The sequence below is a fragment of the Zonotrichia leucophrys genome, chromosome 2 (genome assembly GCF_028769735.1).
Source record: "Zonotrichia leucophrys gambelii isolate GWCS_2022_RI chromosome 2, RI_Zleu_2.0, whole genome shotgun sequence".
NCBI lineage: Eukaryota > Metazoa > Chordata > Aves > Passeriformes > Passerellidae > Zonotrichia > Zonotrichia leucophrys.
In genome coordinates, this window is record NC_088171.1 from 7,952,921 (window position 1) to 7,978,665 (window position 25,745).

At 42.3% G+C, this 25,745-nt stretch overlaps 1 protein-coding gene across 1 annotated transcript in view; it reads left to right on the plus strand.

Annotated features, from left to right (window-relative positions):
• The first annotated feature begins 2,319 nt into the window (after window positions 1–2,319).
• Window positions 2,320–25,745, plus strand: part of DPP6 (dipeptidyl peptidase like 6) — a 571,605-nt gene continuing 548,179 nt past the window's right edge. The window contains exon 1 of the mRNA XM_064703886.1: window positions 2,320–2,735. Coding sequence (XP_064559956.1) covers window positions 2,679–2,735 — 57 coding nt within the window. The 5' untranslated portion in view covers window positions 2,320–2,678. The remainder of the gene's footprint in view (window positions 2,736–25,745) is intronic.

Consider the following 25,745-nt stretch of genomic DNA (forward strand, 5'->3'; position numbering starts at 1 on the left):
AGAGTTTGAAATGGAATCAATTTCTCCCAAATTTCAAAGGCTGCACTTCCACCATGCATTCAGCAGCCTCCTTTCAAGAGTTAGTAAACATCAACATGCTTGCTGACATTTTTGAAAGCAAAATCCATTTTCTGTGAACATTCCCTGATATCTCAGTTGGAAATTGCCCTTTCCTATAAAGAAGGCAGGTTCAGAGCCATAGGGTTTGTTTTGGTTTTAGGTAAGAATGGAGGTGCCCATGATGGGACAGACATTAAGTAGAAAAGTGGGAGAGACAAGGAGATTTCCTTGTGTCTCTCTTGCCAGGGAATAAGACAGAATGTGCCCTATGGTGAAAATAGACTCCCTGTCTGCTCTCACTGGTTGCAGAATGCAGAGGGGCCTTCTGCTCAGAAATGGGGAATAGAGTGGTTTCTTCTGCTTTGCTTCAAAAAAAAAAAATCTGATAAACCCAGTGGGACAACACTCTCATGATCCATCTCTATAATGCAAAATATTTTTTGTATGAGAAAGAGAGAGAAAAGAGTACAGATTTTTTACCTTCTCCATATAATGGCCAGAAGGGTTTGCCATGAATTTGAAATCTCTTTGGGCAGTTTTTCTGGCCCATCTCTCTCTTTTTTTTTTTGTCCCAAAATTTCTTCTGCTCACTTGTACAATTGCAAATAATCTAGGAACTTCTGCATGTCTCTGTGCAACAAATCATGCTGAGAGAGTATAATGATGCCAGGCCCCATCAAATATGCAATTCTAAGTGTATAATTTGATTTATTAGCAGGCATTTTCCTTGGGAAGGTATGAAAACCAAAGCACTTGAACGGAGCAGTCAGAGTAGGAAACTTCAAATCTTAATTAGTGTAAAATAGTGGAAGCCATCATAGAGCTGTAGCAGGGAATAGTGATAATGTGGGGGCTGAGCATGCTTGATAGAACAGCCAGGGTGCCAGCACTCACTGAGATTGGTGGGACACTTGTCCCTGAGGGGGACTCATTGGCAGCAGTGAGCTAAGGAGGAGCTGACACTGCAGGATTCAGGAGCAGAGTGTGGTTATTACAACAGGACAGCTGCCTGAGGGGGAAAGACTGACCCTGACAAGGTGGATTGTGCCCAGAGGGACTTGTTTCTCGGATAAAACCAGTCCTCAGATGGCCACTCTCATCTCAAAAGCAGTGTGCTCTCTGACAAGAGGGATGTTTGGCCACACAGCGTGGCACTGGGTCCTCTCTGCTGCCTCTGAGCTGAAACCAAGTGTCTCTAACTAAATTTACCTTTTAACTACACTTTATTCTGCTGTCAGCCTCCATGATGGGCTCCTTACATCTCTTTTAGCCACATGGCCAGAAGATGCAGCCAGTAAAAGGTGGGCTGTTTGCCCTTCAGAAAAGAGGGAGCTGAGCTTCTCTAAAGCAGCACAGGCTCTGGGGCAGGACTAGCAAATATTTCTGTTCTTTCTGCAGCATCCAGAAAGGGTTTTATTTATTTAAAGGTTTTAAAGTATGCTGTAGGAGCTTAAAAATACTTGAAACAATCTATTTGGATAGATCAATTCCAAGACAGAAGAAACCCTTATTTGATAAGATGAAGTGTGGATCCTTTTAGCCTTGACTATCCAGATCTTGTTACTCAAACATACACTATGTTGGGGGGGTTTGTTTGTTTGTTTGTTTCTTTTGCTACTCTGTGAACTGAGTTTTGCCATATTTTTATTGCAATAAAAGAGGAGGTGGTGTCTGACCTCATGGCTGAAGTGGAGGGGTGGACCGAAGATAGGAAGAATACCCCAATAATATCCCAAACATGAATACTTTATGTTTGTTTTTTTAAAAAACCCTACAAAGTTAAAGCAGCAATTTTTTACCAGCAAAGCAGAGCTGCTTGTGCGGCTCTTTTATCACCAAAACGAAAAACAACAAAAAAGCCAAACCCTAAACCCTGAACTCTAGCACACCTGGAAAAGGAATTGCTCAAAAAGAGTGAGACCCAAATCCTTCAGCTTGGTCGTGAGGAAACATCTGCCCGGCATTTCTTTCACTCTTAAGCGCTGGACTGGCTAACCAAAACACCAGCGGGTCAAACCCCAGCTCTACGGGAACCCGCGGCATCTTTAACGCGATTTCCCGCTGCCCACGCCGCGGGTGAGGGATTAAATAAAACGATGCTGAAGGAGTGAGAGGGTCCGGGGGCGAAGCCGGGACCCCGGGGCGCGGAGCATCCCGCGGAGCGCGGAGCCTCCCTCGGAGCGGAGCCGAGCGGAGCCGAGCCGGGCTCGCCCTCCCCGCAGCCGCGGCGGCCCCGGAGCGCGGGGGGCGGGCGGAGCCGGGCTCGCCTCGCCTCTGCTTTGGAGGGCGGGGGAGGAAAGCGGTGCCAGGGCCGGGGGGTGCTTCGGGTTTTGTTTTGGAGCCGGCAAGGCGGGAGCGCCGCCAGCGCGCAGACCCCGCGGCCGGGGGTAGAGTGGCGGCGCGGGGTGACAATCCCGGCACGGGGTGACAATCCAGGTACAGGGTGACAATCCCGCTGCAGGGTGATAATCCCTGTGCGGGGTGACAATCCCGGCGCGGGGTGACAATCCCGCTGCCGGCACAGCCCGTCCTGCCCTGTCTGCTGCCATCCCCCTTCCGAAGCTCCTCGGAGAGTCGCTCCCGAAGCCCAACTTTGCCGCCCGCCCGCCGTTCCCAGCATGAACCAGACGGCCGGAGTGAGCAACCACGTCCGCTGCTCCGGCAAGGGCTCCAAGGTAAGAGCGGCCGGGGCTCGGCATCGCGGGCAGCGGGGCTCGCTGGGGCGGGAGGGATGCCCCATTCTCGTTCTTGGCTCACGGTCCCCAAATCTACTGCTGAGAGAGTGTTCCCCAACCCGGGGAGCATCCCTGCGCTCCCCGCCAGCCCCCCATCACTTGGCGAAGTTCAGCATCTCTGCCCGGGTCCCGCCGCCGCCTGCGGGGTGCTGGGGCAGAGATGGCTCCGGATGGGCTCCGTCCCTCCGGACAGGGGTGACCCCTTCGGGCTGAGACCCGGGAGGGTGCTGGATGGGGCATTCAGGGTGCTGCGACCTCTCAGCATCCAGTGCTGGAATGGTCAGAACCCGTGTGCCTGCTCCAAACGGGATAAAATGCTTTGGAGGTGAGGGTTTGTGGAGTGAAACTAGGGGGGACCAGGTAATGCTCTAGCCACTGCTTTAACTTCTTGCCACGGTGTGTTTGCATAGCCAGCATGAAAAATAAATAACTGAGATAAAGTGTGTCATTGGGCATTCTGCTGAATTCAGTAGAAATTCTGGGCGCTTGTACCTGTCCAGGTCAAATTTGTATTAACATTTTTTAGGTAGTGATGAACATAGTCCTTACATCTACACAACTTTATATAGCAGAGTATCACTGCTGTAAAGTCAGATGCATGTGCCCTCTTACAGGCAATTCTGTTGATGTTGTTCTTCTGCAACTCTTTGAAGTGTTTCTCTGTGTTTATATTTCTCTGTTATGGTGGACGCACCACCGTCCCCAAGATTTCACGTGCTTTTTGGGGCTGGTATTTGGTAGAGAGATATGATTCTATAATACATAATGAGATGCACCTTAAAGAAGTGCAAAATTTACATTTCACCACATATGGTGCTGTGCTTTTTTTTCTTTAATTTTATCTTTTAATACCGGTGTCCTGTTCCATCCTCTGGACTTGGTGTTGTGGTGTTGTTTGAGATGCTGGTGCTGCTGCTCACCTGGTTGTATACTTCACGTCTAGTTAGTGTAAACCTGACCCTACAAACTCTTAGGCACACAGGTTTACTTCATACCTTCCCTACTGTGAAGTGAATACAGTTGTTCCTCCTTTCTTCATATTGTATTTTAGGATTAAACTCACTAATCATAACCCTATGTGAATATTAAAAGGTGCTACATGATGAGAGCTGTGGAAGTAAACAAACAGATTAGATGATTCTGCTGAAATTATTTACTTAGCTCCATGACTAATCATATATTTGAAGTTGCACCCATACCTAAGCTCTTTGCATGATTCAAGGGCCCTAAATTAAATGTCCTCTGGATATTGCCTGAATTTTGAATGTTGGACCTCCTTCCTTTGCACTGTCTGGTTTTCTCTGAGTTTTGGGTCGAACAGCTAAGGTTATTGCATATCAGTAATAATTTATTGTATCAAGCTGCTGACCTAATACTTCAATGCAGAAGAAAGAGATGGGGCTCAAATGAGTATATTCTTAGCACATGATAATTGATACATTTTTATTTGCCTTGAAGGCATTTTCGTCTCATTTTCAAATGCTGGATACGTTTTCCATTGGAAATAAATACTTTTTTTTTCAAGTCATAAGATTGAAATGATTGATGATTTCAGGATTTAATTAAAACACAGAAAGCTCCATGCATGACTGATTTAGTTTCAAGGAAACCTTGCAGAGTTCTGAAATGAGAGTTTATCAAATGGGGCTGAAAAATCAAGTAACTGATCCTTAAGAGGTTTCTGATGGAGTAGAGAGGAGGCAGAATAGCCAAGTTTTTTGTGACTCTAACTTCTAAAGCATAGAAATTAGAAATGCTGTTGAGATGGTTCATATCTGTGCTTATTTGTTTGAGGTTTTTTTCTGAACAACTAACAAACAAACAAAACCCAATGAAAAATAAACCAACAGAACCACAGGCAGGATTTATCTCACTTTCCTAATCTCCTAACTTTTGAACTTGCAGCCAATTTTAACTAAAATTGACAAAATAAGAGTAATCTTGTGTCAGTTTGCTACAAGTGTCATGGAAATCAATTGTTTAGTACAGAAGGATTATTTAACACCTGAGTAAAGTAAGAAGCAGGGAAAAATCTGTCCCAGCCTGTCCCACATGGCTTTTGCTACAAGAGCATCTGTCCTTTGCCCATCACAGGCTGTGCAAAGACTGAGAGGGAATGGGAGGAAGGAAGGAGCAGAGAAGGAACTTCCAGAAGAACTGGAAGTTTATGGAAGGAAAGAAGGAGCCGTGGGTGAGGGCTGAGGTCTTCCTAAGGGGGAGTGTGTTGAGCAAATAATTTGTCATAAATCACTTTGTTGTCACAGCTGATTAAACAACATGTTAGGGTTTTTCTTTTCCTCCCCAAAAAAGTTGTTATGTTGTGTTAGCTCTAATGCCAGCTCAGTGAGGTAAAGTCACTCTTCTTCCTGGCTTCTCCTGAGCTTCCCTCTTGCTGGGCAATGGGCACTTAGACTTCACATTTCTCCTGCAAGATTTACAGCTGTGCTCAGTTGTGGTGAGCAAGAGAGGGAGCTTTTCAAAGGAGGGATACAATTAAAGCCCTTAAGTAGATGGGCTTGATTGTCATTCCAAACTCTAGTAATGCATGCCCTCTAAAAGGTGTATATATTTTTAACATTTCTATGTAATGTTTTTCAGCTGTTTCTAACCAAGAGCTAGAAGCTCTAAGCCACTTGTGAGTGCTATTGAAAGACTGATTTATTGTCTAGAGAGAACTATTTTTGAGAAATAGTTTGTGTACATACAGCTTCTAATGCTCTTTTTTCCTGCCTGTGACTAATCCCTTTGCCTTCCCTAAGATAATTTGTGGGAGGAAAGCAAGAGGATTCACCCCAATGCTGTAATGGAAAGCTGTGTCACAGGAAGATTTCTGATGTGTTGGGGTGGTTGGGCAGCCCAAGTCTGTACAAAACCCACCCACCTCTCTTGTGTGGGCTGGGAGCAGGTTTTAACTCTGGTTAAGGAAATGCACTTCACTGCAAAGTCACTCATCCTGCCAGAGGAATTTGGGGGTCAGTTCCAAGCTGCCACATTTCAACAGATTTCTTGAAGCAATTAATGAGGGCTAAGTCCATATGGGGATTCAGGCTTTTTCAACACTAAATGTTGCAGCTCCTGGCTTTTGGCTTTTATTCTACAGTCCAAACCCCACACCAGCCAATACATGAACGTCCTGATTCCTGCATTAATTGTGCCTTGAATTTATCTTCTTTTCTTAAATTAATACCAAGGAAGACACTGTGAGAAGGCACTTGCTTTCATGTTGGGGCTCCCAAATTCATCTGTCCTCAGGGAGGAAAATATGTAGAAACAATTTGGGGTACTTTCTTTAGAAACAAGTATACTTGGGATCCTTCATCTAAGGACCATCCCCATCCTCAACCAGTGAGAAAGGAGGTGTCCTGTGGAGCAGGATTTGTGGATCTAGTGTCCTTTTAAGTGTTGAGCTATCCTTCTGGGGACTGTTGTACCCATCAGGAGAGAGCAAGAGCCCCATCCTGCTCCACAGCAGGAACCCTCCTGTCTCTCCTTTTGGGGAAGGGGCAGAGCAGAGTTCAGGGCTGTTCTTTGGAGTGGGTAAGATGGAAACTCACAGTGTCTCCTGGGCACAGGGGGATGCACTGTCTCTTTATTTTGGGTGAAAATGCCTTCAGCCAAACCATTGGTTGACATGCACAATTTGGGGGGCACGGTCTAAACCCCCAGCTCTGTACAGCAACCTCAGCAGCACATTAGGACATGCTTGGCACAACCCTGCTGATATTCAGTCTCTTCTGACTTCTTCCTGAGTGTATTTTTGAGCAATTGCAGTTGTTTTAGCTGTTTTGTGTGGAGCTCAGACTTGGATATGGTCATTTCATGTATTCTGAAATGACCAAAAACCACTCAAACCTGATTCCTGTTGTCAGGTGAGATGTCAGTCCAGCTCCTTTGCCATCCTCATATGCAGCTTATGACACCACTGACGAATACCCAAACTGGTTTATGTGTTTGGAGGGTTGATTATGTGTTTATTAGGCATTTATATCTTTATTTTGTGCAGTCAGGCTTTAACCTCTCCCTCATTCCAATCCTGATGTGTGGGTGGGAGACAAGTGGTTTTTGCTGCCTCAACAGCAGTGATGAGAGTCCCTGTATGGTAAAAGGAAACAAATCTGCATTAAACCTGAGCAAATGGGGCTTGTTTCCATCATGGATTTTGTTGGTGTCAACACATGTCACTTTTTGGAATGTAACAAATACTAAAAGCCACTTTTCCTCTCTCAGCTTTAATTATGTAAGCATTAAAAAAAGCTTGGTGAAACAAAGTTAGAATATTCACCTGAATAGCTGTAACCTCACTTTTAATCAGCAATAATGAATGCTCAAGAATAGCAGCAAATCATTTGGACAAATTGTTTTTTTCTTTCCTTTTAAAGGAGAAACAATTGTCCTAATTAGCAGTATTGGTATGTAAGAATGCAGTTATGAAAACAACTCAATGCAGTAATGTAAAGTGTTTGTTAAAGGAAAGCACACTCAATTAAGCTGAACTGAAAATGCAGTTTTGATTGTACCCCCGGCTGCTCTCTCTCATTGTTTTGAAAAGGACAAATTTAACCTATGAGAAAAACAAACTGCTGATGTAGGATGTTCTGGATGCCCTGGTCTAAAGGAACAGGGCAACAATTGTACAGCTGTGGGCAAGAGGTCCATAATGTCCTTTTAAGAGATTATGAGAGAATTTGGTTTCATAGTTTATTCCTTAAACGATTAATAAGAGATTATTGCATCTACACTGGGTAAATCTAATTACCTTCTCTTTTACATGAAGTATTCCCCTCACATGAATTCCACTGATTTCAATTGAATTACTGCTTATTTATGTTGGTTTAATTGCAGAGAGATTCAATACCTCCAAAGTTATGGAAGCAATAGAGGCACAGCATTTCTAGGACTCTTGGATGCAGAAAATTGAGATAAGGAAGCTGTGCTGGCTCCTCTGTATTATTACTGCAGCAGAAACAAGTTCAGCTTTACTTGCACATTGTGTTTTACTGTGAGTGGTAAGTTACCCTGCATGGGCATAGCTAAGCAGTGTATTTTTGAGTTTCCTAATTTTAATGCTCTAGAGGGAGTTCAAGGCTGACTTCCACACCTAATAAGTATTAAAGTAGGACTGGATGTAGCTGCCAGGGCTTTAAAACATGATTGGTCAGCTGTCTCCAAAATCCAGCCTTACTCAGAGTGCAGTCTCATGGAAATTGCACTTCCATCTCAAAACATCAACCCTTCAGAGTGGTCTAATATGGCATTGCATGAGAGAAACAGACAAGATCAATGCCCCATTCTGCTGGATGCTGTGACCCCACACAGACAGAAATGCCTTGGCCTTCAGTGTGTTTATGGTTTAAGTTGACAATAAGAAATAAAAATCTGGGAGAATGGGAGAATTACTCTGGTTTTGCAGGCAATGAAGTACCAGGAGTAAACCCCTAAAAAATTTCAGACTAGGGAGATGATAGACTAAAGCTGAGCTTTTCTGCCACAGAAAATAAGGAAATAATAATCATTGTCCATTTAAGAGCCAGCAGGCTCATCAGAATTTGCTCACCATATCCCACCAGCACATCCCTCTCTATAAATCACATTATCCCTTGTCCAGGGCAGGTGTCAGCAGGAAAAATCTGTGGGCAAAGGAGAGAGAGAAAACTGTACACTTGGGTCCTCTGTCCATTAGGGATCCAGATATTAGTTTGGCTCCTTAAGGAACAAGGTTTCATTTTACACATGCAGTGGAGATTGTGTTGATTTAGCTCTTTCCCCTGTACCAATTTGTGAAGCTCTTCTATCTTCTACATCCTTTGGGAGGAACTTTCACAATGCTGCAGAGGCAAAACCCATCAAAACTTCAAGTGGTGAACCCTAAATCAAGAAGACGTGCCAAGGAACTTAAGGCAAAGTGTTTGAAACTGGTTTTTTATTACAGTCTCTGACTTTCTTGTAAACTGTAATTTTCAGTGGACAGTATCTGGTGCAGGTAATGAATTTAGTGACAGAAGTTCTGCTTCTGCTGATGTAAATGGAAAGATATCTTAGAAATTTTACAGCCTTAACCAATGCAGCCCTAAGGATTTTAGGAGTAACAGCTGTGGGAACTTCTTGATTTGATCTTCCTATTATTTCAGACAGGGAAATCTGCTTTCTCTGTAATTCCACCTGTAAACCTGATGGCTTTTGGCAGTTTATTCCAGCCATGTTCCCTAGAGCTCTTCCAGCAGCAACTGTCTGAGTGTCAGCTGTCTCATAAAGGTCCCTTTAACAGGAAATTTGGCAAGAAGAATGATCCTGGGTCAGGACCAGAAATTTCAGTGGAAGGCCCAAACACCCATTTGAAGGATGGGAAGACAAAGGGAGATGGCCAGGCTGACTCTGTAAATGTCCTGAATGATCAGAAAACCTCCTGGCAGGGGTTGTGCTTTCCCTGACTGCAGGGAATCCAACCACAGGATGCACCCTGAGGAACAGCAGGCTCCTCTAGCCCTGGTGTTGATGGAGCATCCTGTCTGGGATATTTTGGGTGATGGGGAGCAAAAGGAGCTTAGGTTTTTGTAGCCTTGAGCAAATATGCACCAGCAAGGGTGTACTGTGCTTACAACAGCTATTATTTTAGGGGCTGGAGAAAGAGTGTTCCTCCTCCATGAAATATTTGCCTGGAGCCTTATGGAAGAGCTGTGTGGAGCTCCAGGGGTTCCCAGCAGTGTGTGGGATGTTGTGCTCTGCATCCCTGCAGTGTCCTCAGGCACAGGAAACCCTGAGCCCTGAATCTGAATGAGTTCTGGGCATCAGCAGCGACAGAACCATCCCTGTTTGTTTGTGGGTGCTGCTCTGCCGCTGTTTTTCATCTTTAATGAGAGTTGAACACACCATAAAGTTTTATTGGGTGTTTATGCTAACAAAATTAAACTAACAGTTGGTGCTTTAAAAATGCAGCCAGAGCTCTGTGCACTATAACTGGGAATCTGCAATGGTTTTTTAACTGGTGTAGGACAGAGCAAATGTGTGGTTGCCAATGTCATTTAACAGCAAACCACTTTATATTAACTTTTTATAGACCAGAACTGATTAATTGAAATTTTCAAAATAAATCTTAGCAATATATGTGCTTAAACAAAATCAGATTTTCAGAGATAAGGTATCTGGAAGCTTTGTCAAAATTGTGGGTTAATTTATAATACGAAGATTAATGTGTTGATAATCAAAATAAATTAGCTTAGCCACTTCAATACTTCAATGCTTAAATGAAATAATAGGAAGAAGATTTATTTTAGCATTTTGATTATTGTATTTCCCAATAAAATAGATATAATATCATGCTGTGATGCTGTATGGATTACTTGAGGCCAGGATTTCAATGGGAGTACAAAGGACCTCTAGGTTACAGAAAAAAAAAAGAAAAGGGATTATCTTCAAACTCAATTTCTTGCTCAGTAGAATGTATTTGGCTTATTTCTATATCAGCACTGTTAAGTAAACCTAGGAAAGTGATTTGGTTTCATTCATTTATTTATTTAGTGCTTTTCTTTATTTTCATGCTGTTTGCCTGTGCCTAGTCTGGAGAGTTTGATGTTTATGATCTTTGAATTATACTGGGGAGTTTTATGCTGGTTTTAAAATAAGCAGATTGACATGCTGGGATTTTGTTTTATTTTATTATTTTTTTTATCAGTGAAATAGTTTGATAATCAGGTAGCACTGATTTATGAAGTATTTATCTAGGTACAGTCAAGGATGATTTGCATTTCATGGCATTTACATTAATAAAGTTTGGCTAAAACACTTGAGGGGAGTGTTCTGATTCCTGCATTAAGCCCTGAGTTACACTGGGGTAATGTCTGAGTGTTTTAGGCTTTGCATTTTCACACTGCTTTTTATCATAAATGGTAGCTGATTTTCAAGGCCAGATAATACTGCCACAAGAAAAACTTCTTTAACCTGCTTTGAACCTGCCCGTGTAGGCATGGACTTGGTGATCTGATGTGAAGTCACAGAAGTCTTGTATTTGCAGGGAATGCCTGACAAAGGCAGGAGTGATGAATCTGACTCCATGTTCTCAGAAGGCTAATTTATTAGTTTATAATACTATATTACATTAAAGAATACTATACTAATTATACTAAAGAATACAGAAAGGATACTTACTGAATGCTGAAAAGATAATAATGAAAACTCCTGACTCTTTCCAGGGTCCTGACACAGCTTGGCCCTGATTGGCCAAAGAGTGAAAACAACTCGTACCAGAATCCAATGAAACAATCACCTGTGGGTAAACAATCTCGAAACACATTCCACATGTGAGCACAACACAGGAGAAGCAAATGAGATAAGAATTGTTTCCCTTTTCTCTGAGGCTTCCCAGCTTCCCAGGAGAAAAATCCTGGGCAAAGGGATTTTTCCAGAAAATGTGAATGCCACACAGTAGTTCCACCTCACTGAGACTGGGACAAAGGTTCTGCCCATGCTTTAGTTCTTTACTGAAAGTAGGGATGAGCACTCCCCATGGTCTGTGAGCTCTTTGGTGGAGGAGGATAACTTGGTAATCTACTAAGTGGGGTTGCCATCTTTATTTTTGGCCTTGTTACTCTGCTTAACATCTGAGAATCTGACAAATTTTGGTGCCATTAATTCCTTGGAACGAAGGAAAAAAGGTAGAGGAGTGACAGAGATATGTTTGTTTGCACAGACCCTGTCCCATGTCATCCAAACCTTGCTCCAAAAGACAACCTTGGAGGGAAGAGTAACCAAAAACCAGAGTTGTGTTGCAGGTGTGGAGTACATGGAGGATAAGCAGGGACCACATCAATTTTTCAGCTCATTTGAAAGGAAGGTTGTTAAAATTATAAAACCTTGGGTAATTTGAAAAGAGAGCATGTACAGCTCTCTTTGGCGTCATGACTTCAACTAATTAGAAAAAAATTCACTGCAGCAAAGTCAGGGCTTGTCCTTTGTGAGAGCTCCAGGGAGAAGCTTGGGGTCTGACAAAGATGGTGGGCATTGGGCTCCTCTCAGCTCTGCTGGCAAATTGAAAAAGGGCAGGACATCAACATTTTGAAATCAGCTAATTTTCTTATTTGCAGATGGCATCCAAAATTGGAATGCTAGGAAGAGGCTGAAATTATGGCAGACAGATGTGTGCTGTTGGTAATTTACTGCTACTCAGGACAGCAAAGACAAAATGCAATTTCTTTTTTTATGTATCAATTTATGCTTCTAGTCTTTTGACTTTTCTTGGACTTTCCCTTATCATCCAAGCCATCCTAGTGTTTGCAGATTTTTAGTGCAGTTTTATACTCAAATCTGATTTTGCTAGATAATGACCTCACACAGAGCCTTTGCCACTGCTTTTACTGCTTCTCCTGAGTGGAGGATCAGAGAGTTTTTCATAGGTGCAAGCAGCAGGGACTAACATCAGTGTTATTTTTATTGCAGCACTCTATAGGAATGCTGGTTGCATATTGGGATCCAATTGAACAGCCAGATAGCCGAGTAATGCTTCCTGCATCAAAGAACTTAGGTTTTAAATTTGTTCACTGCTTTATGGTCATCCCTCAAGTTTAGGACTTTATTTTTCCCTTTATATTCTCAGTGCTTGGCTGAGATATCACACAGTGATATCTGTGTGAGCTCACTGAGCTCAATGGGGCTTCCCTTACCCTGGGGAACACCAAAGCTGTACCTGGAACCCTCTGGGAGCAGCAGTGGAACACATTTCCCTTGGCACACTGCGCTGCCACTCCTCTTGTCTGACCACCCACTGCACAGTTAATCTGCCAGCAGAGGCCACACTGAGGTTTTACAGTCATTTGCTCCAGTTTTAGCCACTCTTTACTGTTACAGATCTCTCCTCCAGCAGCTCAGGGCCATCCTTCAATTTCCCAGGTCCTGATCTCTGCATGCTCTGTGCCTTCACGTTTTCTGACTTGTTCCAAATTTAATCACCTCAGTTATCTCGATATTGTTAGAATTCCCTAAGGCTGGAACAATATTATAGAACATATCTGTGCCCTGTCTGTATCTTTCACTCTCTCATTTAGGGTTCATTCATGCTTCCTTCCTATGCCTGCTCTGCTCCTACTGTTACCAGCTGGTTTTCCTTTACATTCATTGATAAGGGAAATGACCCTGTATTTTTGTTGTTGTTGTTGTTAATCTGTGTATATTTTTGCCTGAACAGGGATTTATAGCCCAAAATATAAACTGCCTTGCTGGTTTGCCAAGCTCAGGGGCACTGAAGGGCTGATTTGGACTGAAACACAGATATCTTTAATGAGCCACTGAAAAGGCAGTGGTGGCTCTTAGGAAGGTACTTCAAGCTGCCATTCAGAAGCTGCATTGAGAATTTCTAGCCATGCATAATCACAGTGGAAGTGACAAAGATATTAGCCAAGGAAGAAGGGAGGAATGAAGTTGTTTATGAATCCTCAAACTCTTTAGTGATGGCAGGAATTTGGTGGTGGGTTTTTTCTCTTTTATCCTTTATTATTCTTAGAAAACTTCAGTGCTTTTTATGATTTTAATGGAAAGTGATCAATGCTGTGCACCATCACAGCATTATGATCAAAATGCTACAACTATCTTTGACAGCAGGGACCTCCAACAGTTAACTTTCTCCACATTCTTTTCTGCTGTAGCTTCATTATATTTTACAACTTATATTTTTCACCAGAGGAATTCTGATTGGCAGCTGATATGGAGTAACTGAAAGAGAGGGACATTGTCCTGGTTTTCTTTAAGAACAAGAAATATACCCATGTCTGACTTCCAGTAATGCCAGCAAAAGCAACATCCCTAAATCTGTGTGCTGATGGAAGAATTGCCCCTAAAGCTTTTCCAGTGTAAAACATAAATTTTATTGAAGAATCAGTAATGAAGAATGATAGTTCCTAGTGCTTAAAGTTTTAGTGATTGCACAAAAATGAGGACTATAGCACTTTAAATTATAGTTTGTAGAGACATTACAATAAATTACTTATTCTTTCTTGAAAGATCATATCATATCTCCTTGTTAGCATTTGTTAGATTTGGATTTTAATATGGACATCATTAATAAAAAAATCAATATTATATTCAATGGAAGTTGTCATTTTTGTACTGCCATACTTTGGAAATAGAAAGTAAAAAGAGTTAGGAAGAGGGAGCAAATGTCACTGTGGTCCTACCATTGTCATTTCCAGACTTAGCAATTTAACCAAAACTGTAAAAACATTCATCTGAACACTGGCTGTATTTATCTGACAAGCAGCTGTACTTTGCAGAGGCTGAAGTGCACAGATGCATCCAAATACTGCAATAAAGTAATAAAATATAGGTGTTACCAGAACAAAGGTATGTGTTTACGTTGTGTGGTAGAAAAGGTATCTTCTGTCCTGTGTGTCATTTGAAAGCCAGCATGCCTGATCTTGTTCAACAGCACCATGGGGTCCAGGTGATGGTGCTTGCTAAAAAAGAGATATTTTTTGATGAGTCAGAAGAATATTCTGGACCATCACTGGAGGGAAATTGTCTTTCTGATGTGTAAATGTGAACAAATCTTCACATTTTGGCTCTGTGTCTCTGTGGTGTAACAGTACTCCTAAGCACCTCTAAAAGAGCACCACAAATGAAATTTATTAATTTAATTTAATAAAACCAACAAATAAAAAAAGGCAAAGAAAAGTAAAATGTTTATAGCTGGTGTTGTTGCAGAGGTGAAAAAATGCCAAAGTGCTGTAGGAGACTTCAATGAGTCCTCAGAAATACTTAAATTCCCTCTCTGCACTAATTGGAAAACCAATGTAAGGTGATCCTTAAAGGACAGGACTCAATTTAGGCTTACAGCACCGAGATTTAGACATTTATTTCTACTCACATGTAACTCAGAAGCAGGATTTTTCTGCACTAGTGATGTGTGAGACGTGCCATGTACTCTTCCAGCTGCCGATGCTCGGGGACATGAACATCCCACATCCCCAGAGTTGTGTCTGCTGGCACCACCAGAATGTCTTGGAGGTGCTGGGATGTCTCAAATGATGCTAGATATCTTCATTTAGTCACTGGAATTGGACAGGCAGCACCTCAGCTCCCATTATAGTCAGTGGGACATAGAGGTGTCCAGGGAGTGATGGAGCTCCCTGCAGGGCTGCTGTGGGCTGGCTGCCCCCTGCCTTGGTGCTTGTGTTCCATTGATTTCCTTTGACTAGACCCCTGTTGGCTCTAATAGGAGTTTAGACACCTGGTACTCATATAAACACCCCAATGAAAACATCCTAATCTCAAATTGCATCCCTCTTGTAGCATCAGCCTGGTCTGCTGTGCTACCAGTTGTCAGTGTGGGTAGAATTATGGTATTAAATCCTTGCCTGCCATTTCCCAGGAGCCAGGACATTTCTTGTGTGTCCAGATGGATGGCTGAATACCAGGGTGTAATCAGCAAAGCTGAGAGTGATTTATCTATAAAAATACAAGGCACAGCAGTTAGAGCTTGGGAAAAAAAGACTGGGTCTATTCCTAAAATTCAGGTTTTAGCAAAGCTTTGTTTATTCTGATCTGACTGAGATTGATGTCTCCATTTCAATCTGGATGAATCCTTGGAGAAGCAACCTGTTGTCTGGACCAACAGAAAAAGGATGCTCACATGAATTTGAAGATACCAGTTCTCTTGAAATAGGCAAATAAGATTTCAAGAATGCTGATATCAGTGCGCAGAAGATTTATGAATCTCTGTGTGGAGCAGAAGGCAGATGTAGATATAAAGCAGGCAAGGTTAAATCGTGCTTTGCCAGAAATCATGAGCATGATATCAATGTCAGTGTCTCTGGCTGCTGGATCCTTTGGGAACCCTGATAAACATGAGCTAGTCACTTGTTGCTCAGGCCATGCCTTATTTTGTAGATTTTGCTCTAAACAAAGTTAATTAATGATGAGATCTTGTGTTGAAAAATACACTGCTTTCTCTGGGTACCATATATTATTTTTGCACAGCAGATATCTTCTCCTTACTGCTCCAAGAACTAAAGATGGGGTATTTACTTCAGTGCCCAAAGGCAAGGCTCATTCTCCACTCCCTTAAGGGAGTTAAATGCCAGCATGGTGACATTTCCCTCATTCCTCTTATCATAACCTCAGTGGGCTTAATTCAGCACATGGATGATGGTAAAGAAAATTCAGGCTGTCTCAGTACTGCCAATAGCTCTTGTTTTACCCACTGTTAAATCTTAGCATTTAGTTCTACCCTAGTTCTTTAATATTTAGGAAAGAAGATATAAAATATTTAGACCTCTGAGAGAGGCAAATGTCAGGAAGGTTATTTCAGGGAAAATAGAGTTGGTTTAATATTTTTTTTCTGGTGGGTTGTTCTAGCTTGTTGTATTTAGAGAGTTTTTTAATTTAGTTGTGCTTTTTAAAGAAGCTATATTTTTCCAACAGAAAAATAACTTTATGGCCAAGTGGCAGAAAAGTTTGTGAAGTCTATGGGGAAAACATCAGCTCCTAAGGGGAATTTGCACACATTAGAAAGCAATTTTTAAAATTCTACCAGAACTTAGTGAACTGTGTTTTAGATGCATTATCCTCAGAAGGGAGGAGATAAGGCTATAAAAGAGACAATCATCAGCTAGGATATGTCTGTGGGCTCCATTGCTGCAATGTTTTAGCTCCTCAAAGCCTCTATTGAGATTTGCTACAGATAATTACTGCTTTCTGTAGATTGGATTGAATGAATTACATTAGATTAATATTACTGTTTTAGAGTGGAACGGAGAAACAGGGACAGCAGGGACTGGATTTTGAAAGATATTTTTCACTTTTGTGTTTAAACATGACATTTGGTATTCCCTGCACATTTGTATTCTACTACATGGGAGGTGGGAGCCCTTTGTAGGGTCTTTTATTTCCATCTACCACCTCTCTGGGCAACCTGTTCCAGTGCCTCACCACGCTCACAATAAAGAATTTCTTTCAAATATCTAACCCAAAGCTGCCCTCTTTCAGTTTAAAGACATTACCACTTATCCTATCAGTGCATAGCCTAAATAGTAGAGGAAAAAGCTCCTCTACAATTTTTCTGTAGGCTCCCTTTAGGCACTGGGAGGTGCACAGAACTCCTGAGGGATAAATGCAGAATATTCCTAATTGTTTATTATTTTTAAGGTCACAAGCCTGCAAAGGGGATTTTCCTGTTTCATCTGGTCAGTTCTGATGGCTTTGTGCATGACATGCCCATGATTTCTATAAACACACACTCCCTTCACTTGGCTGGGAGCAAAAGTCCTTTATAATATTTAATTAACCTTAATTTGCAAAGCCCTGAAGAAAAACCCCTGAAAATCTCCCTTCTTTGCTTTCTTCCCATGTTTGCTGCGTGCAGAGAGCAGGAGCAGGGGGCTGTGTAGTGCCCTGAGTGTTTTAAGCCATGATTTTTGCTGAATACTGCTTGGTACCTTTGCACACAGGATCTGCATTCCCCAGCACAGTTTGTGGGTGAGGAAGCAGAAATGCCTCTCAAGAATGGAGCTCTGAGGTCTCCTCACTCAGACTCTGGTTTTTGTTCATTTGGACTCATACATGCTCTGCTAATCACTCAACGGCTCTGCTGCTCCTTAAAATGCTTTGATCATGAGGTTCTGGTTTTTTTTTTTTTTCTCTTTGTAACATCCCTGCTTTCCCAATTCTTTCATGACATGAAGGAAAAAGGGCAGTGGAAGTTTTTGGAATACATGCATGCTTAATTTTCTGTAAGCTGACTTGTATCCTCCTCCTTTGCTGTGGCTTGAGGTGAATTTTAGATTTTTAGAGCAGTGATATAAACCATTAAAAAGTTTTGCTGTCTAACCAGGCACAGTGCTTCTACAAAGCTGCCTCTTCCATCAAATAAAGATGAGAAAGAGATCAGACTGAGAAAATCACACTCTTTAGGAATGAGGAGCATGTTTTATTGATCCAGAGCAAGAAGGGTGCAGTGCTGTGCTCTTGGTGTGCGTTATCTTCACTTGAGCATGGGTATGGCTCAAGGATTGATAGCCAGAAGTAGTTGGCTGCCAGTTTTAGGTAATAATCAAGGCCTGTGCTTGACGGCAAAGTTTCAGAAGAAAATTTGAGTGTTATATAAGCAATTACAACATATTTTGACATTGAATTTTGGGTATAGCCAAATTGTAGAAAGCATAGGGGGCAGAGGTGGGTGTAAGGCTATTCAAGCAGGCAGGAGCTTCCAGCATCGTGAGAAAATTCTGCAGCAGGCAGAGAGCAGTGATGGGCCAGCTGGCCAACACTGTCACCATGCTGAAATGTCTGAGCTGTGCTGGAACACAGGAAACTGAACTCTGACATGCCCCTCCCAGCAGAAAGCAGCTCCTTTTTATCCCCTCACATTTGAGTCAAACCTCAGAGCCAAAGAGGAGTTGCAGGGCTGTGTTTCTGCAGCAGTACAGCTGCTTTCAGCAGGGCTCTTTTACTCTCTGGACATTATAAAGCCCTCATGGCACAGGGCACCAGCCAGGGCACATCCACACATTTCCAGCTGAATAAAACCTCTCAGCTCTTTCCCTTTCACAGCACCCCAGTGATGGAGACCCCATTGTGGTGGTGTTCACAGGGGTCCCAGGACGAGGGCAGAGATGAGAATCTTAACTCCATGTTTCAGAAGGCTGATTCATTATTTTATGATATATATTATATTAAAAGAAAATTATATACTAAAACTATGCTAAAGAATAGAAGAAAGGATTTCATTAGAAGGTTAGAAAGGAAAGGAATGGAATGATAATAAAATCTTGTGACTGACCAGAGAGTCTGAGACAACTGGACTGTGATTGGCCATTAATTAAAAACAACAACATGAGACCAATCAAAGATGCACCTGTTGCATTCCACAGCAGCAGATTATTCTTGTTTTTCTTTTCCTCTGAGGCTTCTCAGGAGGAAAAAAATCCTAGCAAAGGATTTTTCAGAAAATATGTCCCTGACACTTGATTTTCCAGGGGATCAAGCCAAAAGATTCTCACGTGCCAGTGGTGAGTAGAGGCTGCTTTCTACCGTGCATTATTTATCACTCTGCCCACCTCTGTGCTGCTTTAAAGGCTCCTTCTCTCTGCTCTGAACAGGTCTTAAGCCTGGCTCAAAATCAGGACTGTTCTGTGCAATTTGGTTCATCTTTTGGCAGCAGCATATTAATTATTTTGTAATGAACCTCAGATGTAATAATAAGCTGCATACTGAAATCTGTGCCTCTCTCTTCTTTAAGTTCTATAATATTTGTTGTGTTATGGGAGAGTTACATAGGTTTTTTTTCTCTAGGGAAAATAAACATTGTTGGCCTGACTATTCCATTTTTGCCTTTCCCTTGATTTTTAGGCTGTGCTGTACTTCAATTTCAGTTTGTGTTGATCTGTTTTGCACTTGTGGTGGGTTTGTATGTTTTCAAGATGAGAACCAATGTCAAGGTATCTTTTTTTTTTTTTTTAAGTTTTATTCTCTTCAGCTTTCAACTCAGATCTTGGCCTCTCTTTGGCAGGTTGAATAGCCAATACTTGCACCTGTTGACTGCTGTCTTGGCATCTGAAGGGGTTTTTGTTTCCAACCTGAGATTCTCTGTGAGAGGCCTGTTTCTAGAAAGGCTTTAGCCCCCAACAGAAGAAGAATGAGGCCATTTATTTAGCAAAGTTAGATACATACATATCACTTCTTAAAAATCCTAACCAGAAGATATATACCGATTTATTTTTTTTCAAGAGTGGAATTATCTAATTAGATTTTTTTTTTTAATTTCCCATGACATCCATTTAATCTGCTCTTTCCCATCTAAAAATGCTCAAGTTGCAATCTCCTTGATTTTCAGTTACTTCTGTAATTTTATTTCAAAGTTCCTTTCACAGTGCACTGCAGAAAGAAAAAGAAAAAAGATATGGAGAGACTTTATATGCTAAGGAGGCTACTTCAGACAGAGGCAATTAATTGGTGCTATACAGTTCAGACAAGAAAATCAGGAGATGTGAACTGAAGATCAGTCTTTGAAAATGTGGTTAACAGGCAGAGTTAAAGCCTCCCACTGCAGCAGGCTGGGCTGAGGGCACCAGGGTTTGATCCTGGGTCCTAAGCAGCTTCCTGGCTGAAGCCCAAGATCAGGAACTTGGTTCCTTCTATTCTCAGATCTATGATTATTCTTAATTTTCTTTTTTTTTTTTTCCCCTCAGATCTCACATATGGAACAATTTACTTCCCTCATAAGAGAGAAGCAGCGATATATTTATTGATGCAAACCAAAAATTTTATGAAGTTTAATTGTACAAATTCAGTAGCAACGTACACTTGATTATTTTCTGCAAGAGGACAGACTTGAACAAAACTGTCAGGGAGACCCTCCTGTTAAGCCATGAGATTCAGGAGAGAACCCCTTGCATTCTAAACTCTTCCTCAGAGCTGGGTTTAGGTGCAGCTAGAGCCAGACTTAGTCTCAGACTTGGTTTATGTCTAAGGAATTATTTGTGCATAGTCAAACCTTCATCTCACTTAGATCTAAGATTTCCTAGTTTCAGGGATCTGATTCCCAATTCACTACCAAGAGTAACTGTGACTGTGGTTCCAGGATGGATGGATGGATGATGGATCAGAGGACATTGCCCTCCTTGCATAATCTTAGAGAAATTTTGATCTCTGCTATTTGTCCTTTGTTATTTGCATTTTCTCCCTTGAAAATATCCAATACTACAAAAACTCTCTCTTCTACTCACTTTACTAATTAGTATGGCTTTGCAGGTCAGTTACAGAGATTTGTGGTGGTCAATTATGAAGGTTACTTGCTCAGGAACTGTGGACCTGGAGACATTATTTCTTTGGCAAAATCTGGGCTCCTTCCTTCCTTCCTTCCTTCCTTCCTTCCTTCCTTCCTTCCTTCCTTCCTTCCTTCCTTCCTTCCTTCCTTCCTTCCTTCCTTCCTTCCTTCCTTCCTTCCTTCCTTCCTTCCTTCCTTCCTTCCTTCCTTCCTTCCTTCCTTCCTTCCTTCCTTCCTTCCTTCCTTCCTTCGAGAACCAAAGGCTGGGTTTTCAGTGACCTCTTGCAGGAACTAGTTTCAAGGATGTTTTATTCATGGCTTTGGGCAGAAGTCATTCACAATAGAAACATTTCAGTGCCTGCTTGAAAGCTGCAGGAAGAAGTCAGGAACTGCAGCATTTGCACTTGCACCAGAGGCTGCCCATGCATGAATTTGTCCAATGAAAGAACAGGGCTCTGTGTCTCTGTAATAGTGCAGTGGCTCAGGGCTGGCTGAGCTGACACAGTTCTGCTTCAAGTATTTGCAGGCAGAGCACTGACCATTGCCAAAGTTTTTCTTGCAGCTTTTCCCTTGCTCTAAGCACCCTGGCACATGTGGAAACCACCAATGCCCCACCATGCTCAGAAATTTAATGTGGTAGTAACACAGTGAAGGTTCTTTATTCTGACATTGAGAACAAAACATTTCAAGTTTCATACCAGAGAATGCAGAAATGATTAATGGTGTCATTGGATACAGCTCTTACTTTTTACATTGAAATTTTTTACATGAGGAGCCAGGATATGTGAAAATCTATAAAGGATGAGGTTTCAGTTCTGCAAGGATTTTGTGCCTGAGTCAACTGCTGAGAGTGGAGCTGATAAAAAGTCAGAATTTTTCTGTCCTCCAAAATTTTGTCAAAATTGGTATGATTGTATAAACAGAGCTGGTTTTCTCAATCAAGATTTTCCTGGTGGAAACCTATTCCTGTGGAAAACCTCTGCCAGATCTTTTTAAATAACATAAGGATCCTAAAACTACTTTGACTGAGGAATGAGGCAATTGTCTGCTTGTGCATTGAAAGGAAAAAAAGAAAAATCCACATCAACAACAGGAACTGCTGTTTTGAGACTTGACATGCATCCATCCATCCATCCTCAATCTCAGCTCTTGATCTGAGCAGAATTCCTCAACATTCCTGATCTTCATTTCTGGCAATAGAGTTTTAGCACAAATGTAGCCACATCTGTCGGGAGAAAACAAAATTGCACAAAACAAAATTCAAGACAAAAATGAAATAAATGCATTTATTGCCTGTGATGGAAAGCTGTAGGTGTGTGGCAGAGGCATATTCAAGCTCAAAATGCAAAGCCTGCTATCAGGGAGCTGAATGAGCTGTCAGATAAAACAAAAACACTGTAGAAGGCAGCACATTCATAGCAACATTCAGAAAGATAATATACTACAGATGAAAGTCAAGCATCCTAATACAGAGAGAATTATACTTCCTTACAATGAATATGTCTTTTCTAACAGCAATGCTGATTTTTATAGGTTCAATTCTGTTCTTTTCACTTGCTCATGTGAGTACTACTTCTATCACAGTTAATTAAGCAGATTAGGGTTTGTGGGGTGTTGCAGCCTTATTATCCTCCTGGCTCTTATGTATCAATCTCCCAGCAGAAGTGTCATGGTAAAATCTCCAGAGCAGAAAGTCACTGGGGCCTCAAGTTAAAGTGGAAATGTCAGTGATTTGCTGCAGTAAAGAAGCAAAGATGCTTCTTCCCCAATACTGCCATCCCAGATGTGCTCCCACATTATTTGAAATTCATGGAAATTAGATATTTATAGCACTGTGCTCATTAATTCAGATAGAAATGTGTCCCAAATAGTAAGCAAATATTTTCAACTTTCATGTGTTAAGCTGCAAGAGCCTATTCTTAGCCTGTTCATTTCAGGTTGTGATCAAACTGGATTAAGATGTGTATTTATACATAGTTTGACACAGTGTTTGAAAGGTGGAAGGATAGCTAAGTGATTTCCACAGTTATCAAAGTATTTGCTTGTAATTAGCAACCAGAAGCATGAAAGGATTTGTTGCAGCAGGGGTGAATCTTTAAATAATGCCAGAACATTTCCCAAACTTCATCTCATTCTGGCCTCTGTGGTTAAGGCAAATGAACAGGAATAGAGATAAACCAAAGGGAAAAAAAAAAAAGATACTGGAGAGAAAGAGGCAAAAAATTCAGTTTCTTTTGAGGAGATGCCTCAGAGAATTGGTTTGTGTTTGAATCACAGTAGCCTTGTATTTGAGATGTGTGCTAGACATCCTTACTGTTCATCATGCCCTAAAATAAACAAAAGATAACGTGAGAAACATGGAATTAGACATGCAGAGTGCAGATTAGTGGCAGGAGGGGAGGGAAAGGTTTGGATCCTCAATTCCCAGTGCTTGGACAGCACTGGCTCTGCTCAGCAGCTCCTCTCTGGAAGGGCAGAGCCCCACCTGCCTTTCCCTGGGGGATTCTGATCTTGAGAGCTCTTGCCAGTGGATGGCTGAGAAGACCCAGGTCCCTCTATCTGCTGCTGTTGGACTAAGAAATGGCAGGGAGAAGCAGCTTGGAATATTCAGGAACATTTAGGAGATGTGCTTGTGCTTGGAGCCCTGAAGCAGCTTGCTATGGGAGGTCTTGTACACCTGACTGCTTCTTGTGGTGAGAGGTTTTCCTGTGCCAGGAGGGGATTCTTTCCAGCTGGTCATAAACAGCAGAGGAAAAAGTCCCTCTGAGTGTGCAGAACAGATTTCATCTGTGCTCTGGAGATAAGCAGAAGAAACTGTGCACTCACACACACATAACACCTCATTTTCCCAGAAAAACAGACTGGAGCTCTTCCTCTCTGTACAGGCTAATGAAAAACCACTTCCAGCAGAATGAAATTATTCACACTGTACCACAGAGGAAAGTTCTCAGCATGTACTCTTGAGGGGAGGTCTTATACACCTGGCTGCTTCTTGTGGTGGGAGGATTTCCTGAGCCAGGAGGGAATTCTTTCCAGCTGATCATAAACTGCAGAGGAAAAAGTCCCTCTGAGTGTGCAGAATAGATTTCATCTGTGCTCTGGAGAAACATGGATGCTGCTGCCTAGTCCAGCTGAGGGTTCTGGCATGAACCAGGGTGGCATGGCCCAAGTCTCCAGTGTGCTAGGCAATATTATGGCCATCACCTTAAATGAGTTCTGATCCCTTCTGGCCCACATCTGTTAGCTCTGTGTCAACAGGAGACTGAATTATCTGTTGTGGCCCGAGATCTGGGTGCCAGCAGCTGGCTGGAAGTCCTGTGCCACTGCGGCACAACTTGTTCCTCTCCTGGCTGCACTCCTCAGGGGAGAGCACTCTTCCATTTGTTACCCTGTAAAATTCTAGAAACAGCCTTTGGAGCGAGTGTTAGAGGGGCTGAATTGAGTGTCCCCAGCACAGAGCTCCCTCAGTGGGGTCTCTCCTGCAATGCCTGGGGCTCACAGGGAGGCAGCAGGAGGAGGGTATGTGATGTTTCCATGATGTCCCCATGATGTCCCTGTGATGTCCCCATGCAGAACAGCCTGCACACTGCTGCTCACTGAGACTGATGGGCCCTGGCTCCAGCAGCTTTGGTGTGTCTGGGACAGCTCTGAGGCACTGAAGCCATCTGGAATATGCTGTCTGCATCTCCACTGCTGAGCCTTGGAGTCTCCCCAGAAAGGATGAAATCTGCTTTTGGCAATGGCCAGCACCTGTGTTAATTCCCAATGCACCCAGCAGTTGCTTGGAGGAGCAGTGGTTGTCAAAGGCCAAAACCATGCAGGTGATTTTTTAACAACTTAAATCTGTAAAGGCCTCAGGGCCAGACCCCATAAATGGCCCTTGACTCTGGTTAGTTTTTAACAGAGACATATGGCCTTTTCCCTTTTTATGTCTCAGGGGACCAGTCTCACAGCCATGCCCAGTGCTGCTGGCTGCACAGGGGGCAGGAAATGCCAGTATTCAAAAGGCCTTGGGAAAGAGAACTATCCTTCTTAAAATCACACAGTTTCCTGATTTCTCTGTATAGCTCCAAGCTAGGACTAAAATCCAGAGGAAAACTTCTTCTGAAGTGTTTTACTGACTCTCACAAGTCAGTAAGTAGTTTCATGGTCTCTTTAGAGAATGGCAAAATGAAAGGACTGAAAATGAGCACTCTTGTCCCAAAGGCACCTTGGCTTATTCTCAGTGTCTTTTCAAGGTAACCATTCTGTTTCTTAGATGTTGCAGGCACTTGGGCAAAGCTTCTTCTTTAAAGACCTGTGAATGGATAGACTGTGTGTCAAAATGCAATTTAAAAAGGCACATAATAAAAACAATATCATTCCATAACTCTCAGTACCATTAAGCCAGTCAGCAGGGGATGCAGAAGTCACCCAGGAAAGAGAAAGCATGATAATTTTTTCAGAAGAACATAGGCTGCTAAATTACTTTGCAGCTTCCAACCATCTGGGGAGAAAAATAAAGTACATTCATCCCTGCTTGAACTGATGAATAGAAACTGCAGAAAAGACTGGGTTTTTGTATTGCTGGTCTGCATGTTAATTCAGAGCCTGGAGCTGGTGGATTCTGCATCGACTGAGCAGAGTTAGCAGAGAGTACGTGCTGAGAACTCCTCTGTGGCACAGTGTGAACAATTCCATTCTGTTGGAAGTGGTTTCTCAATGGCCTGTACAGAGAGGAAGAGCTCCAGTCTGGTTTTCTGGGAAAATGAGGTGTTATGTGACCACAATGTGTGTGTGAGGGCACAATTGCCTTTGCTTCTCTCCAGCAGCTTTTTTGATTCAACCAACCAGTATCAGCCAGATGTGATGAAAGGTCTGACAAGCTTCATGAAAATCAATGGCTTCATAAAGGAGAGAGATTCTTTTTATGTCTCCACCATATTAAAGCCTGCAGTATGGATTTACTCACTGAGATACTGGAGGCACTGTACAAAGGAGACATAGGAATGCTCCAGCCAAGGAAGAAGCATCACCAGGAGCTGATATCTTGTTAGACATCAGAGAATCTCACCATGAGCCACAGAAGACAAGACTTCAGTAGTTTCATTTCCCAGGGAACCAATATTTCCCCCTCTTTCAGTTTCTCTCCGTTCTTCCAGACTGCAATATAATGTTATTTTAAGGGCTATGAGTAACTAACAAATAAAGAAGTTATGACATCC